Raw genomic sequence first — 20383 nt, forward strand, 5'->3', positions numbered from 1 at the left:
GAGACTTCATCAACCTGACTCTTTCCCCTCTTTCCCTTTCCATCACAAACAAGGTTTTTTTAAAAAGGTCTATCCAGGCTTTATCCTATCAAGGCCTTTGTTGTTTTTGAAAATGAATATCATTTCTCGAACACTCAGAAAGAAGCATCAAAAAACAAAACCACTTTTGCAGTTCCTGCTGGAATAAAAGATATGACCCCTTTCCCTTACATTTTCATTCTCAGAAATGATCCTTTCTGAAAAAAATGATACAATTTTCAAGCAGCTGTAATTTTTTTTTTTTACCTCCTTTGATGTAGTCAGCAATGCTTTTTCAACAGACATTTCATATAGAGTTCATGTCAAGATCTTCAGGGAGATTCAGAAGAAATAGAAGATAACCTTCCAACCCTGCCCTTGGGTGGTTTAGAGTCTTGCGTTAGGAAGGACAAATAGAACTGAAGTTACTTAATCCCTAGAGGTAATATGTTGTTTAAGAGTTCAAGCTCTTCAGTCAGACAGCCCCATGTTCAAATCCTGCCCTTCCCGTATCACTTTCTACCTGTGAGACACACTTATCTCCAGGAACCTCCGAAATTTCTGCAAAACAAATATAATATTAGCAATCAGGGAATTCCCTGGCTGTCCAGTGCTTAGGACTCCACGCTTCCGTTGTAGCAGACACAGGTTTGATCCCAGGTTGGGGAACTGAGATCCTGCAAGCCGTGCTGTGTGGCCAAAAAAAAAAAAAACAATCATATTTTAGGATTGCTATGAAGATGCATGAAATAATGAATCATGGAAGTAAAGTACTTAGCATGGTGTCAGGGCCCCAAATTAGTACTTAAAAATCAGTAGCCACTATTTCTTGGTAAACATTGATAAAGAGAATAATTATTACTTCAAACACTTTATTTTTAAGTGGCCTTTGATAATTATATTACAAACTTATATTCACAAATTGTAAATATGGACTACATTTTTATTGTTCCTTCATAGGCATTTTAAACTGCTGTGTGGCGTACAATGTTGGTCTCCCGGAAGCAAAGATATTTTCTGGTCCTTCAAGTGAACAGTTTGGCTATGCAGTGCAGCAGTTCATAAATCCAGAAGGCAACTGGTAAGAATAGTCTCTTCTTTATGACTTCAGTAAAAACACTAAATAAATTTAATATTTGACTACAGTTGCTTGTTCAAATTGGTGCATGTATATGTTATTAGTGGGTAGTCCTCCAATATCCTTAAATGAAGGATTTTTCTTTGGGAGTCGGTAACTCTCCGATTGATAATTAATGGGATGGCATAAAGGTACTTTTTTAAAACCTAGATAGAAAATTTTCTATAAACATTCCATAGTAAATTCATAATACCAGATTTTGACCATTTGATGTTAGATAGATAGATAGAGAAATAGATTTGTCTTCCTTTCTTACTCTGTAAACTGGTATCCATTAGGCTTTGTAAGTGCCCAGCTGGCTGGTGCTCCCGCTGGACCATTTCTAGGTGGTAGAATTGTTCCCTAAATCTTCTCCTTCAGCAAAGCTTTGTCTACTGGCTTCATTCTAAGTCAGCGTTCCCTACTCCAGGTGACAAAGGGTCCTCGCAAGCATTCATGCTCCCTTTTGCAGCAGAAGGGTCCAGACAGATCCCAGCTCATCTAGAGCTCTTTCCAATGAATAAATGGGCTGTTGTTGGCTTATCCAATAAGGGCTATAATTTATACCTGTCAACTAAAAAAATTATTCACCACCTAAAAGTTGAGAGTTATGTTTTATCCGGTGGGAAATTTTAGGACTTCAAGCCCTGGAGGCCGCACTTCTCAAGTAACCCTGAGAGAACTGCTCCCAGGAGGCGAGGGGGGAGCCAGGATATATAAGAGTTTTGCAACAAAGGGCAGGTAGTCTGAACGTCAAAAGATTACTGTTAATTAAAGAAAACCAGATATGTCAAGTTAAAGAATTTAGCGCTTTTCTATATATGGGAAGATGCAAGAATCTGAACTCACTGAAATCATTCCTTTGATGTGCACCTCAGCTATCTGGGGTCAGTATCCTGTGTTTTCATACCGTGAGTTTCCTCAGGGCTCACCGAAGGGAGTGGCTGCAGTCTGTTGGCTGCTAGACGGCAGGTATTCTTCCCTTCCTGTGCCCTCAGGGCTCACCAGCTCACCATGGGCAGTGTCTGCAGTGCTGATGACTGTGGCATCCTTTGTTTACTGATATGGCGGGCAGTATTCCATCTGTCATACCCTTTTTCCTGTGTGAACTTACGTCTGGTACTCTAAAAAATGGAATTCAAAGAAACACTCAGAATCCAAATTATCCACATTTTGAAGTGTGCCTGTCTGTATGATGGGGAAACAAAATGAAATTATCACTCATATGGGTAGCGTGTCACAGAAGGCATCCTGGAGGAGGTGAATCATGAGGTGGGTCTTAAGACTGGAGATGAACAGGTGGGAGAAGATTGTTAACTCATTCCTGCTTCAGAGCTTCGGTGCACACGCTTTTCTCCTGGAAGGGACAGTCTTGCCAAGATTTTGGCTCTGATTTCTCAGTTTTGCTCAAATGCCTCCTGCTCAGAGAGACCTTTCAGAGCCAGCCTGTCTGAATTAGCACCTCACAACACCTCCCAGTCCCTCTCTAGCCTTTTATGTTGGTTTATTTTCTAAATAGCAGTTATTACTATCTGAAATTATCTTTATATGTTTCTATGCTCATTATGCATCTTCTGCTCTGTCTCCGAGTATAGGGACATTGCTTTGTGCGCTGGTACGTGCTCAGAACCCAGAGTGGCACCTGGCATCGAGTAGAGGGGTCACTAATTACTTGTTGAATTACTGAATGAAAGTCCTAGTCCCCACTGATTCACACAAGGTAGTCTACCAAGTGATCTCTAGCAGACAGACTTACGTAGGCGCTGAACAAGACCTTCAGACGCACTCTGATGGTCCACTTCATAAGTGTGGCCTTGCTGAGGACAACCTGGCATTAAACTTGAGGTTATTCTTTTTAAGTAACAGCTTTTCTGGGACAGAGAAAGAGGCACCATTAGCAATAGATGCTGTTAGGGATGATAAGCCTGTCGAGGACTGTAGGCAACTCAAGCACTGGCCGCACTGCAGGTTGGAAGTCAAGACCGAAAGGGACCAAGTTGACAGGAACCTAGCAGGCAGAGTCCTGGCAAAGTGAGCCATATCTCCTTTCTCTTTCCAGGACTCCCTCTAAGCATACAAAGCATTGCTAAAAGACAAATATGTTAACAGTTTATGGTGAGATTCTGGTGCTGATAGGGTTATGTCAAGACCGGGGGACACCAGGCATTTCTAAATCCTGCCTTGACCTTCTCATGACATCCTGGAAAGATACATAAACGCAAGACAATGGTTAGTGGCCAACAAGGTAGCCCTCTACTATTGGCTGGGCTGGTGCTTTTAGCTCCAGTATAGAGCTTTCTGGTTAGATGTAGTATGAGGCTTATTGAGGCCTTCCTTCCCTCAAGCCTATGTATAACCACCAGCAGGTATGTGCATACCCCACCCCCAGGAAGAAGAGAAGGGAGCATCTTACCTGAGGGCTACAGCCCGTGAAGGTGTGAAGCAGGAAGGAAAGAGAAGAGAAGTTGGCCTGGCATGCCAGCCTGGGTCCTTCACTGATCTGGCCTTGTAACATCCAAGTCATGGACATGATTTTCTAATGCACCACAGGCTGGATGCTATGTGAGGTGCAGGAAGTACAAAATACAGACCTTGACTTCAAGGCGCGTGGAGTCGAGTCAGTGAGGAAGATGGACGTGCAGAGCAGACAGTCGTGAATAGTGCCAGAGGCGTAAGTGCCAACCCCATAGTTAACAGCATTTGTGTTCCTTTAGTGTCACTTGCTATATTAACTTACTATTAAAAGCTCATTTTCTGAAAATGAAGCTAAATTTTCTGAAAATTTAGCTTTCTAAAGAAGCTAAATTCTTTAACTTGGCATATCTGGTTTTCTTTAATTAACAGTAATCTTTTGACGTTCAAACTACCTGCCCTTTGTTGCAAAACTCTTATACATCCTGGCTCCCCCCTCGCCTCCTGGGAGCAGTTCTCTCAGGCTTACTTGAGATGCGTGGCCTCCAGGGCTTGAAATTTCCCACCGGATAAAACATAACTCTCAACTTTTAGGTTGTGAATAAGTTTTTTAGTTGACAGGTATAAATTATAGCCCTTATTGGATAAGCCAACAACAGCCCATTTATTCATTGGAAAGAGCTCTAGATGAGCTGGGATCTGTCTGGACCCTTCTGCTGCAAAAGGGAGCATGAATGCTTGCGAGGACCCTTTGTCACCTGGAGTAGGGAACGCTGACTTAGAATGAAGCCAGTAGACAGAAACCAAGGCCTGGGGCACTAAAGGGACAGGGTTCCATCCTGGCCTCTCTCACTAGCTGGCCCTGCCAAGGTGCCTTGCTCAGAGGGCACGGATGAGCAAGATCCAGGTGAGTGGGCTTTCCCGCCCCAGTGCTGGGGTGGCCGTGGGTAGGACCAGCAGCGTTCACAGCCCTCCGGCTCAAGGAACATAATACGAAACTTGGAATCCAAAATTGCCTGTTTGCTTTGACAATTGGCACTGTGCCCTTCCCCACTCCTAATTTATGACAATTGCACAGACATTATGGGAGTAGCAGATGTGGGAAAGACTGTTTAAGCATTAACTTTTCTTCTGATACTCATCAAGTTAACTTCGGGCACAGAAAGTGATATTACTGTGAATTTCTTTAATAAACTGTGAATTTTTTTCCCTTAGACTTTATATATGTAATACACACTCACACACACATCCCTTTATTTTTTTTTACTCCCTACTGCCTGTTATGAAGCTGCTGTCTTGGCAGTGTTTTCCTCTGCTCACTTGGACTTTCTTTACAATCTGTCTTGTGGAGCCCTGACTCTATCTTTCAGCCCTTTCCTGCCTTCTGACTACTCACTTAGAGCTCTAGTCTGAGTTTTCTTAAATCACACTCCACTGTTTTTAAAGTACAACTTTAGCTGTTCCATATGTCCCATTTTTCTAAGAATTTATAGGCATATTTTGCACTGGGATCTACAAGATTTTAACAAAATAATCTTGACTCCTTTGCTAGTTTTATTTAGTATACTTTTATTACACTGTGGACTTTTATTCTAAAAACAGTAGTAATACAGCTTTGCAAATTCTTGAAACTTTCTCATGGTCTCACATGAGCTGGATGACTTTGAAAGCAAGGTTACCTCACAAACAGAGTACCAGAGCATTCTACCTGCACGGAAATCTGTGGTCTCTTCTCCCCTGAGTGAGACCCACAAAGGGTCAGCCCACTTTGGAGCCCTCACTTTATACACAGGATGTTCGAATGTAGATGATGCAATCCTTATCACAAACAATTACACAAAGGATTGTGATATGTTTAAACTCACTTCCTGGAAGCTTGTGGTGATATGCACTCTTTCTGTTTGTCTCATCTGAGGGCCTGTCCCAAGAACCGTCTGAGCTCATTATATGACTCAAAAACCTTAGGACACTGCAATCACTTGTGTGACGAGGACTGTCTGGGAATTGAGGGTATTTCCAGTTGTAGAAATGTATTTTCTTGTTCTAGTGAGGACCAGTGCATGCTTGTTCTTTAAGAGGAGAAATATAATGAACAAGTGCCATAGCCAAAAAAAAAAAACCTTCCATCTTTATATAGTATAGCTTTTACTTTTTATAAATTTATTTATTTATTTATTTATTTGTTTATTTATTTATTTATTTTATTTTGGCTGCATTGGGTCTTCGTTGCTGCACGTGGGCTTCCTCTAGATGCATCGAGCGGGGGCTACTCTTTGTTGAGGTGCGTGGGCTTCTCATTGTGGTGGCTTCTCTTGTTGCGGAGCACCAGCTCTAGGCGCACGGGCTCAGTGGTTGTGGCTCGTGGGCTCAGTAGTTGTGGCTCCTGGGCTCTAGAGCGCAGGCTCAGTAGTTGTGGCTCACGGGCTTAGTTGCTCCGTGACATGTGGGATCTTCCTGGACCAGGGCTCGAACCCATGTCCCCTGCATTGGCAGGTGGATTCTTAACCACTGAGCCACCAGGGAAGTCCCCCTTTTTACTTTTTAATTAGGAAAAATTGTAGTAAAGCATTATGTGTGTTACAAATATAACAGATTGTACAAAATATCTCTTGTAGAGAATTTTAGATAAATAATGAAGAAGTAACATTCAATTCTGCAACAGACATCAAAGATTATGTCATATAGTACATTGGTAATACCAATACTGGTAAATTCTTTGCCAAACACATAATACTCATGATGACTCTTTAAGAGCTTTGTCAAATAATTACCTATTTTACAAATGAGAGGAGAGGAGCGAGACTTAGAAAGCTTTATTAGTTTGCCTTAGTTTACAGAGCTAAGAAGTAATAAGCATAGGGTAGGTTAATGCAAACAGAGGTAAGGTGTTCCAAATGGACATATTTTTATAAGTAACCAAGGAAGAAAGTGGCAGAATGTAATTGGCATTTATAAATAATATTTAAATATAATTTTCATATAAACTTTATAAAGTAAGATAAACTTCATTTAGCATTTTGAATTAAAAATTGTTACAGAAAAGGGTTGCCTGGGATGACAGTTCCCATTTGTCTTTTCATTCTCTCATAGACAGGGATTTGTCATATAAATCAAGAGCCAGAACAGAAGGGTTTTACCCTCAGCTTCCCCACCACTAGCTGGGTGACTTTGGGAAAGTCACACAACCTCTCTAGAGCACAAAGAGAATGCCATCCTGACCAAACCAGAAGTTTTTAGCACCTTGTGAGAGAATAAGAGTAAAACACTTCAAAAACTAAACTACTGTGCACATATGAGGTACTCTCATTAGCTCCTTGTAAAAATATACAGGAGGAAAATCAGGATTTTAAATAACGAGTTCCTCCCCAGCTCCCTCCACTGCCTCATCCTCAGCCATTTCTCATCTGTCACGGATTAGCTTTGGTCCATTTCTTCTTTTTCTTGGCCAAGGATGCTATTCTGATCCCTTTCCCAAAATAATCATGTCTTCATCTTTCATTATATAACCTTTAAATATTAGCCAATATCGTCCTTTATGTCTCTTTCCAAAGGTAAAATTCCCTTGACATTAAGGTTTTCCTGGTAGTGCCATTTAACATGCTTACTTTGCTTATTCACAAGGTTTGCTTTTATTTTAAATCCATGACATATGTATTCCTTTTTGTTCTTCCATTACATTTTAGTTATTTTCACCAACTTCTAACTTAGTCATATTTTTGATTCTGCAAAGGCATTAGAAGTCTGACGGTAATATATTCTTGCACTTTTAAGTTTAAAAAACTTACTGTTAACATTTTTATAACTAATTATTATGCTTGCTATTGTCATGTACTTAAACCAACACTATTAATATAGGTATACAAAGTGGCGTGTTTCCTATCAACGATGACTTTCGCTTGGCTGGCAGTAGGGGCAGGGTAAGTAGGGAACCAAGTACCTTTTAGACCCCCATGGACCACTCTAGTGTTGATTCACCTACCTTTGTCACACCATAGTCGTTAATTTTTTTCCACTAAGTTAAAGTTATCTTTATGGCTAAATTTTTTAAATGGTTTGCATTATAGTAGAAAGGGCACTTGAAATGTTCCCTGCTCTGGACACAGATTTGTATGTGTGCCCACAAACATAGGGACACACATACATGCCCATCTTTTGTGACTTGCATGTGGAATAGATCTGCTGCTCCGGAGTATCTGGAGACCTTCAGTGATCTGTGAGAATCCTCTGTGCCTCACCAGCTAGTCTTATCATTTTAAGCTTTCCTCTGTGTTAATGCCTGAATGTCTGTTTTTAGAATGAGTTCATTCACGATGGTGCTGGGACTCACACACACACACAAACACACACACACACCATCCCGGTGGCTACTTGTCTGAAACTTTTCCATCCATCAACTCTGTCTGAAGAAGGATCTGGTAAATGCTAAGTGGCACAGGTGGAACCTATTTGTTAATTTGCTTAGGGCCCAGGTGACAGGACAACAGTGAGTAGCTCTCCTGGAAGAGTTCTAAGTCAGCTTAATACGACAGAAAGAATTGGAGGTTTGGTGTGAAAGGGCATAGGTGCAGATCTAGACTTTGCTGCCAATCAGAGAGAGTCAGTTTCTTTATATGAAAACAGGAGTAGTTATAATATTTGATCTCACAGAGTATTTATAAGGATCAAAGAAGATCCTTATAATAAAATAAAGGATAAAATGTGCTTTATAAAATGTAAAGTAGTTTACAAATATGGTTGCTTTTCCAGTTCTTAGCATTGATAGCCATCTGCCAAAGCACCTATTTAAAAGGTACTATCTCATGGGCTTTGATTTATAAAAATGTGTGACCTTAAAAGCATTCCTTTCCTCCCCGCCGGGGCACAAGAATGTGGAATTTATACCATCACAAGGCTTTAAATTGACTATTTTGGCTTTTGAGTTTAACTTCAGGAAAACTGCATGTTGGATGAGTCAGCGTAACAGGATCAGTTTTTGTTGATTCAATTGCTTCCAGTGCAAAAGCTAATTTCCAGGATTTTTGTGAGACAGAACAGTAGGCTTAAGATGTTCTAGCAATAATGAAGTCGGTGGACTTTGCATTGGGGAACTGAAAGACCTTGACCGTGTAGCCATCCCACTATTCGAGGAAGTGATCTGGCAGCCACAGAAGTCTGAGGCAGCATAATGAGGCCAGGAGACTAAAATTGCCTTTCAACATATGCCAAAGAGTTTAGCTATTAAATTTGTAATCGCAGTGTTTCCCAGCCACGAGCTAAAAATGAACTCTCTTACCCCGTCTTCTCCCTTCCTAGAGATGTGGAGTCTTACAGGTGAATTCTTCCCATCACCAGCTCCTTTTATGTTCCAAGCAGGTAGCCATATGGAACTCACCGGACTCCTTGTGTTGTCAATGGCCTGGAACTAAACAATATAAGGAACAGTATTTATACTTATAAGCTGTAGGCTTTGAAATTTGTCATCTTAATGTGGGTATTATATATAGTAAGCTTCTAATGCCAAACAAAATACCACCATGGGTGGCTGATAGACCATCTCCAACTGAAAGCACCTGCTGCTGAACTCCTGAGATTCCCTTACCTCAGAATCTTGCTCTACTGACCGTATCCCCCTTATCTGATGATGGCCACTCAGTTGCTTTTAGTTCTAGCTGAAAACCTTGGGGTCATCCTTTGGTTTTTTTTTAAATTATTATTCAAAAACTAACCTCTCAAGAAACCCTGCTGGCCCTACCTTCAAAATATATCTGAAATAAGGATACTTGTCACCACCTTCCCTTCTGCCAGCCCCGTAGGAGCCTGGCATCCCCTCTTGCCTGTATTATCCCAGGTGCCTTCTAAGCACTTCACCTGTTCAGCCTTTACCCCCATGCAATCATTCTCAACAGAGAAGCCTTCAAAATCCTTCTAAAATATGTCAGATCATACCACTGCTGTGCTCAAAACACTCCAATGACTTTCTTTCTCATATTTCACTCAGAGGGAAAGCTGAGTCCTTACGATTTCATACAAGGCTCTACATGATCTGGGCCCGTTACCAACATGACCTCATCTCCTACAATTTCCCCCTTGTGCATTCTGGTCCAGCCACAGGGCTTTTGCACTTGCTGTTCCCATAGCCAGGACTACCCTTCCACCAGAGTCTTACGGTTTTACTCCTTTCTCTCCATCTACTCTTTACTTAAATGTCACCTCCGTGAGGCCTTCCCTGGCCCTACTAATAAAGATTATAACACCCTCCACCCCACGCTCCTAACTTTATCCTCCTCACTTTTCCCACAAAGCACTGATCACTATCACCGTATGTTTTAGTTACTTATTACACTTATTGTCTGTCTTTTCCCACTAGAATGTAGCCTCTGCGAGGCCATAAATTTTTGACTTACTCTCTAATATCTCCCCAGCGCCTAGAATTGAGTCTGGCACACAGTTGGCCTGGCCACCAGGTACAGCGTCACAGGTTGTATACTGCACAAGGCCAGGGCACACCATGCATGTGGGAATGGTACCCGCTAGAGCTGTGCAACATGTCAGCCCCCTAAGATCTTAAGAAACATTTATTGAATCAAATAAAACATGCTTTGCCCTAGCGTCAGTATTTTTATGTGCACCTCTGTCCATCATCTCTGGAAAAGTCTCTAGTATCGAAGGGACGCTTGGAGAGTTTAGAAAATCCCAGACCAAAGGAAGATATTTATAACAGCCCCTGGATTGTGGGTTTAAAACTACCTACACCACCATAAATACTGTTTACTAACTAAACAAAGTATTTTGAGTTCCACTGGAGGTGGGCAGATTGGCTATGTTTTGGAACTCTATATAATCACTATTTTCCCACAAGATAATTGAACAGTAAGTGTTATTTTAAGTAGTCTTGGAAGAATTCCCAGTTTCACTGTAGGAAAAGAGGAGTTTACATCTTGGGATTTTGTTTTGTTTTGAGAATCAGCACACACGACTGTTCACGCAGCTCTTTGTCTGGTTGTGATTAAATTAAATCCGTAACTTCAAAGAGGCTTTGCCACATTTCAGCAGGGTTTACCTACCAACGTATCATATTCCCCACCTTTATAACATTCTCTCCTGGCATGTTTCTTCCTGCTACAGCTGATTACATAAAATTTTATAGATAAATATATCTGCCTCCCTCATCTTTCTGTCTGATTAATTTGAGAATGTCACAGTTCCCTCGGAGTAACCATGGGTGATGTCATAGCCTTTCCTTGTGAGGGTGAGCTGTCAGGAACAAGGATTTCACTAGGTGCAAGGGAGGAGGAGAATCTACTGGAAACACTGCCAATAAAGGAGGTGAGCCATGGTTTTACAAACATTCTCTGTAGTCACTAGTATGACCTGTGACTTCCTACTTACTAATGTGGTTCACAGTATTTAAAGAATGAATCATACACAATGAGGGCGTCCTTGCTATTCTTCAGCAGTCACCAAAATGGTCTGGTTTGCCACTGTCTTCCATTGTTTTGTGTTAAGAGTTCAATATGGCATAATGCTGCCAGAGATTTATGTGTTCTGTGTGAGAATCTCAGGTCCTTTCACAAATTTCTTGTTAAGGGGCACACAGCTGCACAGATGCTTGCCTTCTCTTCTTCCTGTCTGATGAATGGGGTGGGGGGGGGTAACTATCACCGTGGTGGTGGAGATGTCATCATCTCCCTGAGCCTCGAGGTTATCAAATCATGAATTCTGGGAGGAGACAGGAGGAGGTGGGAGGAGAGTGTCCAGGGAATGCTTAGTCGATAGGAAACAGCAAGTGGCCTTTTGAGCTTTCTGACAGAGAAAACAGGTAGCTGGTGATGGCAGCTTTACTGCTGGAGGCTCTGAGGAACAAAATAGTTAAATTTTAGGTGAGAAACACTAAACTTTTGTTTCTCAGTGTGTTTCTCTGGAATATGCTGAGAGTGGATGGGAAAGGTGCACGGTAGAAGCCACGCAAATGACCACATTTGGGACCATCTGAACATATGCTGTTCTTCCCTGTCTGTAAACAGTACAACCCCCATCTCAGTAGGTGTGGCCTGACCCTCAGGTTCCAGTTCCTACTCCTTGATGATTCTGGAGCTCAACCCATCTGTTCAGACAGTTTCCCCAAGCTGGGCCCTTTGCCAGGCCTTCTTGCCACTAATAGGAAAGAGAATAAATAGCCTAAGGGTCAAGAGCTTGGGCGTCAGAATCAGTTATGCTTGGCTCTCACGACCTAGGTGAATATGAGTAAGTTGCTCATCTCCCTGTGTCTCAGCGATTCCATATGGAAAATGGAGATAACATAATCTCAGACTCGTTTTGCACAGGAATTTAATAATGTTCGGAAAGCCTCTCATTCAGTACCAGCTCTTGTAAGATTTGCTGTAATTAATATCAATTCCCAGCATGTAAAGGGGCAAAGCCACACTTCCTATTATAGTTTCTTGCTATCAGGTGCTATGTTGTTCCCTACAGACTCCTCAGTCAGCTTTTGTTTAAAAACATAAAGACACAAGTTAGACGCATCATGGATATGTGGAGACTGAATCAGGCACAGCAGACAGAACAGTAACCGTATAATGCTTTCCTCTCAACTTGGTGGAGTTTTTTTACCTCTTCTTGTTTGTCTGTTTTTTCTTCAATTTGGACAAAAAGAAATGCTCCTCAATAAAAACAGAACTAAAAATTTTCTACTCAACTTTTCCTCAAGGAAGAGAATTCTCTTAGGTAATAATGTAGAATCAACACAACATTGTAAATCAACTATACTCCAATAAAAATTTTAAAAAAATAATGTAGAATCACCCATTCGTTTGTTTGTTCACTTGTGTTTTCATTCATTTGTTCAACACCTAGTCACTCAGTGCTATAGTCTCAATTCCTAGTCCCCATGGACTTTTCCTCTCTAGGGGGGATTTAGTCAGGAGGCAAGCACTTCCAGGGTAACGTGATGAAAACTGGGACAGGGAAAGCTCAGAGGCTATGAAAGTCTTCAGGAAATCCACCTTGCTCAAATGTGGAAGAACCAGGTGACTTCCTGGAGGAAGTGGTTGTCTAATGGGAGACATAACTAATGAGCAGAATTTCCCAGGCAGGGAACAGCATGTGTGAAGGTTTAGAAGCAAGAAGAACTCAGCTCCTCCACCAGATCAGAGTCTAATGACTAAAATACAGAATTTCAGGAATGTACCAGGAGAAAACAGGGCTGGAAAAGTAAGCAAGGGCCAGATTATCTCTTTCTTTCTTTATTAAAGAAATTTTTATTGACGTGTAGTTAATTTATAATGTTAGTTTCAGGTGTACAGCAAAGTGATTAAATATATATATGTGTGTGTGTGTGTGTATACATATATATATGTATATTCTTTTTCAGCCTCTTTCTTTCTTAAATTTTAAGATGTATCCTACACACAAAGATCAGAGGTAATACTGTGTAGTTCCACTATGGAATGAAGACCAGAGATTTGTACAAATGGAGAAAAATCGAGCTGCTGGAAGATAGTTTTTACAATACAGAGTCTTCATAAGTTTCCTAACTTCCTCTGAGTTGTCATGAATTTGAAGAACATCAGATATGTTCAAGCATGCACTTCAAATCCTGCTCTATGATTCTCTCCCTCCATTAAAGTGAATATTGGGACTTACTAATAGCCAATATGTCAATTCCTATTTCTATTTGTATTTCAGGTATACAGATAGTGGTTCACAATTTTTAAAGGTTATGTTCCATTTATAGTTATTATAAAATATTGACTATATTCCCTGTGTTGTACTATATATCCTTATAGCTTATTTATTTATACATAGTAATTTGTGCCTCTTAATCCTCTACCCCTATATTGCCCCTCCTCCCTTCCCTCTCTGCACTGGTAACCACTAGTTTGTTCTCTGTATCTGTGAGTCTGTTTCTTTTTTGTTCTATTCACAAGTGTGTTTTATTTTTTAGAGTCCACATAGAAGTGATATCATACAGTATTTGTCTTTGTCTGTCTCACTTATTTCACTAAGCATAATACCCTCCAAGTTCATTCATGTTGTTGCAAATGGCAAAATTTCATTCATTTTTTATGGCTAAATAGTATTCCATTGTGTGTGTGTGTGTGTGTGTGTGTGTGTGTGTGTGTGTGTGTGTGTGTGTATACCACATCTTCTTTATCCATTCATCTGTTGATGGAACTTAGGTTGCTTTCATATCTTGGAAATTGTAAAAAATGCTGCTTTGAACATTGGGGTGCACATATCTTTTCAAATTAGTGGGGTTTTTTGTTTTTGTTTTTGTTTTCCCCAGATAAATACCCAGAAGTAGAATTGCTGGGTCATATGGTAGTTCTATTTTTAGTTTTTTAAGAAACCTCCATACTGTTTTCCATAATGGCTGCACCAATTTACATTCCCACCAAGAGTGTACGAGGGTTCTCTTTTCTCCACATCCTCACCAACATTTGTTATTTGTGGTCTTTTTGATGATAGCGATTCTGACAGGTATGAAGTGCTATTTCACTGTGGTTTTAATTTGCATTTCTCTGATGATTGACGATGTTAAGGATCTTTCCATGTGCCTATTGGCCATCTGTATGTCTTCTTTGGAAAAATGTTTCTTCAGGTCTTCTGCCCTTTTTTTTCTTTTAAAACATCTTTATTGGAGTATAATTGCTTTACAGTGGTGTGTTAGGTGCTGCTGTATAACAAAGTGAATCAGCTATACATATACATATATTCTCATATCCCCTCCCTCTTGCGTCTCCCTACCACCCTCCCTATCCCACCCCTCTAGGTGGTCACAAAGCACCGAGCTGATCTCCCTGTGCTATGCAGATGCTTCCCACTAGCTATCTGTTTTACATTTGGTAGTGTATATATGTCCATGCCACTCTCTCATTTCATCCCAGCTTCCCTTTCCCCCTCCCCGTGTCCTCAAGTCCATTCTCTATGTCTGCGTCTTTATTCCTGTCCTGCCCCTAGGTTCTTCAGAACCTTTTTTTTTTTTTTTAGATCCCATAAATATGTGTTAACTTATGGTATTTGTTTTTCTCTTTCTGACTTACTTCACTCTGTATGACAGACTCTAGGTCCAACCACCTCACTACAAATAACTCAATTATTTCGTTTCTTTTTATAGCTGATTAACACTCCATTGTATATATGTGCCACACTTTCTTTATGCATTCATCTGTCAATGGAAACGTAGGTGGTTTCCATGACCTGGCTATTGTAAATAGTGCTGCAGTGAACATTGTGGTACATGACTCTTTTCGAATTATGCTTTTCTCCGGATATATGCTGGGTCGTATGGTAATTCTATTTTTAGTTTTTTAAGGAACCTCCATAGTGTTCTCCATAGTGGCTGTATCAATTTACATTCCTCCAACAGTGCAAGAGGGTTCCCTTTTCTCCACACTCTCTCCAGCATTTATTGTTTGTGGATTTTTTTGATGATGGCCATTCTGACCGGTGTGAGGTGATACCTCATTGTAGTTTTGATTTACATTTCTCTAATGATTAGTGATGTTGAGCATCATTTCATGTATTTGTTGGCAATCTGTATATCTTCTTTGGAGAAATGTCTATTTAGCTCTTCTGCCCATTTTTGGACTGGGTTGTTTGTTGTTTGATGTTGAACTTCATGAGCTGCTTGTATATTTTGGAGATTAATCCTTTGTCAGTTGCTTCGTTTGCAAATATTTTCTCCCATTCTGAGGGTTGTCTTTTGGTCTTGTTTATGGTTTCCTTTGCTGTGCAAAAGCTTTTAAGTTTCATTAGGTCCCATTTGTTTATTTCTGTTTTTATTTCCATTTCTCCAGGAGGTGGGTCAAAAAGGATCTTGATGTGATTTACGTCATACAGTGTTCTGCCTACGTTTTCCTCTAAGAGTTTTATAGTGTCTTACATTTAGGTCTCTAATCCATTTTGAGTTTATTTTTGTGTATGGTGTTAGGGAGTATTCTAATTTCATTCTTTTACATGTAGCTGTCCTGTTCTCCCAGCACCACTCATTGAAGAGGCTTTCTTTTCTCCATTGTATATCCTTGCCTCCTTTGTCAAAGATAAGGTGACCATATGTGCATGGGTTTATCTCTGGGCTTTCTATCCTGTTCCATTGATCTATATTTCTGTTTTTGTGCCAGTACCATACTGTCTTGATTACTGTAGCTTTGTATTATAGTCTGAAGTCTGGGAGCCTGATTCCTCGAGCTCCATTTTTCTTTCTCAAGATTGCTTTGCAATCTACAGATTCAGTGCAATCCCTATCAAACTACCACTGGCATTTTTCACAGAACTAGAACAAAAAATTTCACAATCTGTATGGAAACACAAAAGACCCCGAATAGCCAAAGCAATCTTGAGAACGAAAAATGGAGCTGGAGGAATCAGGCTCCCTGACTTCAGACTATATTACAAAGCTACAGTAATCAAGACAGTTTGGTACTGGCACAAAAACAGAAATATAGATCAATGGAACAGGATAGAAAGCCCAGAGATAAACCCACGCACATATGGTCACCTTATCTTTGATAAAGGAGGCAAGCATATACAGTGGAGAAAAGACAGCCTCTTCAATAAGTGGTGCTGGGAAAGTTGGATAGATACATGTAAAATTATGAAATTAGAACACTCCCTGACACCATGCACAAAAATAAACTCAAAATGGATTAAAGACCTAAGTGTAAGGCCAGACACTATCAAACTCTTAGAGGAAAACATAGGCAGAACACTCTATGACATACATCACAGCAAGATTCTTTTTGACCCAGCTCCCAGAGAAATGGAAATAAGAACACAAATAAACAAATGGGACCTAATGAAACTTAAAAGCTTTTGCACAGCAAAGGAAACCATAAACAAGACCAAAAGACAACCATCAGAATGGGAGAAAATATTTGCAAATGAAGCAACTGACAAAGGATTAATCTCCAAGATTTACAAGCAGCTCATGCAGCTCAATAACAAAAAAACGAACAACCCAATCCAAAAATGGGCAGAAGACCTAAATAGACATTTCTCCAAAGAAGATATACAGATGGCCAACAGACACAAACAAAGAATGCTCAACATCATTAATCATTAGAGAAATGCAAATCAAAACTACAATGAGATATCATCTCACACTGGTCAGAATGGCCGTCATCAAAAAATCTAGAAACAATAAATTCTGGAGAGGGTGTGGAGGAAAGGGAAGCTTCTTGCACTGTTGGTGGAAATGTAAATTGATACAGCCAGTATGGAGAACAGTATGGAGGTTCCTTAAAAAACTAAAAATAGAACTACCATACGACCCAGCAATCCCACTACTGGGCATATACCCTGAGAAAACCATAGTTCAAAAAGAGTCATGTACCAAAATGTTCATTGCAGCTTTATTTACAATAGCCAGGACATGGAAGCAACCTAAGTGTCCATCGACAGATGAATGGATAAAGAAGATGTGGCACATATATACAATGGAATATTACTCAGCCATGAAAAGAAATGAAATGGAGGTATTTGTAATGAGGTGGATGGAGTTAGAGTCTGTCATACAGAGTGAAGTAAGTCAGAAAGAGAAAAACAAATACAGTATGCTAACACATATATACGGAATCTAAGGAAAAAAAAAAAAAAAGGCCATGAAGAGCCTAGTGGCAAGACAGGAATAAAGACACAGACCTACTAGAGAATGGACTTGAGGATATGGGGAGGGGCTGGGGTGAGATGTGACAGGGTGAGAGAGTGTCATGGACATATATACACTACCAAATGTAAAATAGATAGCTAGTGGGAAGCAGCCGCATAGCACAGGGAGATCAGCTCAGTGCTTTGTGACCACGTAGAGGGGTGGGATGGGGAGGGTGGGAGGGAGGGAGATGCAAGAGGGAAGAGATATGGGAACATATTGTATATGTATAACTGATTCACTTTTTTATTAAGCAGAAGCTAACACACCATTGTAAGGCAATTATACTTCAATAAAGATGTTTAAAAAAAAATTGCTTTGGCTATTCGGGATCTTTTGTGTTTCCATGCAAATTGTGCAATTTTTTGTTCTAGTTCTGTGAAAAATGCCATTGGTAGTTTGATAGGGATTGCACTGAATCCTATAGTATAGTCACTTTCACAATATTGATTCTTCCAATCCAAGAATATGGTATATCTCTCCATCTGTATCGTCTTTAGTTTCTTTCATCAGTGTCTTATAGTCTTCTGCATACAGGTCTACCTAGGTAGGTTTATTCCTAGGTATTTTATTCTTTTTGTTGCAGTGGTAAATGGGAGTGTTTCCTTAATTTCTCTTTCAGATTTTTCATCATTAGTGTGTAGGAATGCAAGAGATTTCTGTACATTAATTTTGTATCCTGCTACTTTACCAAATTCATTGATTAGATCTGGTAGTTTTCTGGTAACATCTTTAGGATTCTCTGTGTATAGTATCATGTCATCTGCAAACAAAGAGTGACAGTTTTACTTCTTCTTTTCTGATTTGGATTCCTTTAATTTCTTTTTCTTCCCTGATTACCATTGCTAGGACTTCCAAAACTATGTTGAATAGTAGTGGCGAGAGTGGGCAACCTTGTCTTGTTCCTGGTCTTAGTGGAAATGGTTTCAGTTTTTCACCACTGAGAACGATGTTGGCTGTGGGTTTGTCATATGTGGCCTTTATTATGTTGAGCTAAGTTCCCTCTATGCCTATTTTCTGGTGGGTTTTCATCATAAATGGGTGTTGAATTTTGTCAAAAGCTTTTTCTGCATCTATTGAGATGATCATATGGTGTTTATTCTTCAATTTGTTAATATGGTGTATCACATTGATTGATTTGCATATATTGAAGAAGTCTTGCATTCCTGGGATAAACCCCACTTGATCATGGTGTATGATCCTTTTAATGTGCTGTTGGATTCTGTTTGCTAGTATTTTGTTGAGGATTTTTGCATCTGTGTTCATCAGTGCTGTGGGCCTGTAGTTGTCTTTTTTGTGACATCTTTGTCTGGTTTTCATATCAGGGTGATGGTGGCCTCGTAGAATGAGTTTGGGAGTGTTCCTCGCTCTGCTCTATTTTGGAAGAGTTTGAGAAGGATAGGTGTTAGCTCTTCTCTAAATGTTTGATAAAATTGGCCTGTGAAGCCATCTGGTCCTGGGCTTTTGTTTGCTGGAAGATTTTATCATAGTCTCAATTTCAGTGCTTGTGATTGGTCTGTTTATATTTTCTCTTTCTTCCTGGCTCAGTCTCGGAAGGTTGTGCTTTTCTAAGAATTTGTCCATTTCTTCCAGGTTGTCCATTTTATTGGCATATAGTTGCTTGTAGTAATCTCTCATGATCCTTTGTATTTCTGCATTTTCAGTTGTTACTTCTCCTTATTCATTTCTAATTCTGTTGATTTGAGTCTTTTCCCTTTTTTTCTTGGTGAGTCTGGCTAATGGTTTATCAATTTTGTTTATCTTCTCAAAGAACCACCTTTTAGTTTTATTGATCTTTGCTATCATTTCGTTCATTTCGTTTTCATTTATTTCTGATCTGATCTTTATGACTTCTTTCCTTGTGCTAACTTTGGGGTTTTTTTGTTCTTCTTTCTCTAATTGTTTTAGGTGTAAGTTTAGGTTGTTTATTTGAGATTTTTTTGTTTCTTGAGGTTGGATTGTATTGCTATATACTTCCCTCTTAGAACTGCTTTTGCTGCATCCCATAGGTTTTGGGTCGTCGTGTTTTCATTGTCATTTGTTTCTAGATATTTTTTGATTTCCTCAGTGACCTCTTGGTTATTTAGTAGTGTGTGGTTTAGCCACAATGTGTTTGTATTTTTACAGTTTTTTTCCTGTAATTGATATCTAGTCTTATGGTGTTGTGGTCAGAAAAGATACTTAATATGTTTTCAATTTTCTTAAATTTACCAGTGCTTGATTTGTGACCCAAGATATGGTCTATCCTGGAGAATGTTCCATGAGCATTTGAGAAGAAAGTGTATTCTGTTGTTTTTGGATGGAATGTCCTATAAATATCAATTAATTCCATCTTGTTTAATGTGTCATTTAAAGCTTGTGTTTCCTTATTTAATTTCATCTTGGATGATCTGTCCATTGGTGAAAGTGGGGTGTTAAAGTCCCCTAATATTATTGTGTTACTGTCGATTTCCCCTTTTATGGCTGTTAGCATTTGCCTTATGTATTGAGGTGCTCCTATGTTGGGTGCATATATATTTACAATTGTTATATCTTCTTCCTGGATTGATCCCTTGATCATTATGTAGTTTCCTTCTTTGTTTCTCATAATTGTCTTTATTTTAAAGTCTATTTTATCTGATATGAGAATTGCTACTCCAGCTTTCTTTTGATTTCCATTTGCATGCAATATCTTTTTTCATCCCCTCACTTTCAGTCTGTATGTGTCCCTAGGTCTGAAGTGGGTCTCTTGTAGACAGCATATATACGGGTCTTGTTTTTGTGTCCATTCAGCCAGTCTGTGTCTTTTGGGTGGAGCATTTAAAACATTTACATTTAAGGTAATTATCGATATGTATGTTTCTATTACCATTTTCTTAATTGTTTTGGGTTTGTTTTTATAGGTCTTTTCCTTCTCTTGTGTTTCCTGCCTAGAGAAGTTCCTTTAGCATTTGTTGTAAAGCTGGTTTGATGGTGCTGAATTCTCTTAGCTTTTGCTTGTCTGTAAAAGTTTTAATTTCTCCATCAAATCTGAATGAGATCCTTGCCAGGTAGAGTAATCTTGGTTGTAAGTTTTTCCCTTTCATCACTTTAAATATGTCCTGCCACTCCCTTCTGGCTTGCAGAGTTTCTGCTGAAAGATCAGCTGTTAACCTTTGGGGGAATCCCTTGTATGTTAATTGTTGCTTTTCCCTTGCTGCTTTTAATATTTTTTCTTTGTATTTAATTTT

At 39.6% G+C, this 20383-nt stretch overlaps 1 protein-coding gene across 1 annotated transcript in view; it reads left to right on the plus strand.

The window, feature by feature from the left end:
• Positions 1 to 20383, plus strand: part of ITGA2 (integrin subunit alpha 2) — a 106823-nt gene that overhangs the window by 23328 nt on the left and 63112 nt on the right. The window contains exon 2 of the mRNA XM_036847402.1: positions 979 to 1099. Within this exon, the coding sequence (XP_036703297.1) occupies positions 979 to 1099 (121 nt within the window). The remainder of the gene's footprint in view (positions 1 to 978; positions 1100 to 20383) is intronic.

This window comes from Balaenoptera musculus, chromosome 3, assembly GCF_009873245.2.
Source record: "Balaenoptera musculus isolate JJ_BM4_2016_0621 chromosome 3, mBalMus1.pri.v3, whole genome shotgun sequence".
Classification (NCBI taxonomy): Eukaryota; Metazoa; Chordata; class Mammalia; order Artiodactyla; family Balaenopteridae; genus Balaenoptera; species Balaenoptera musculus.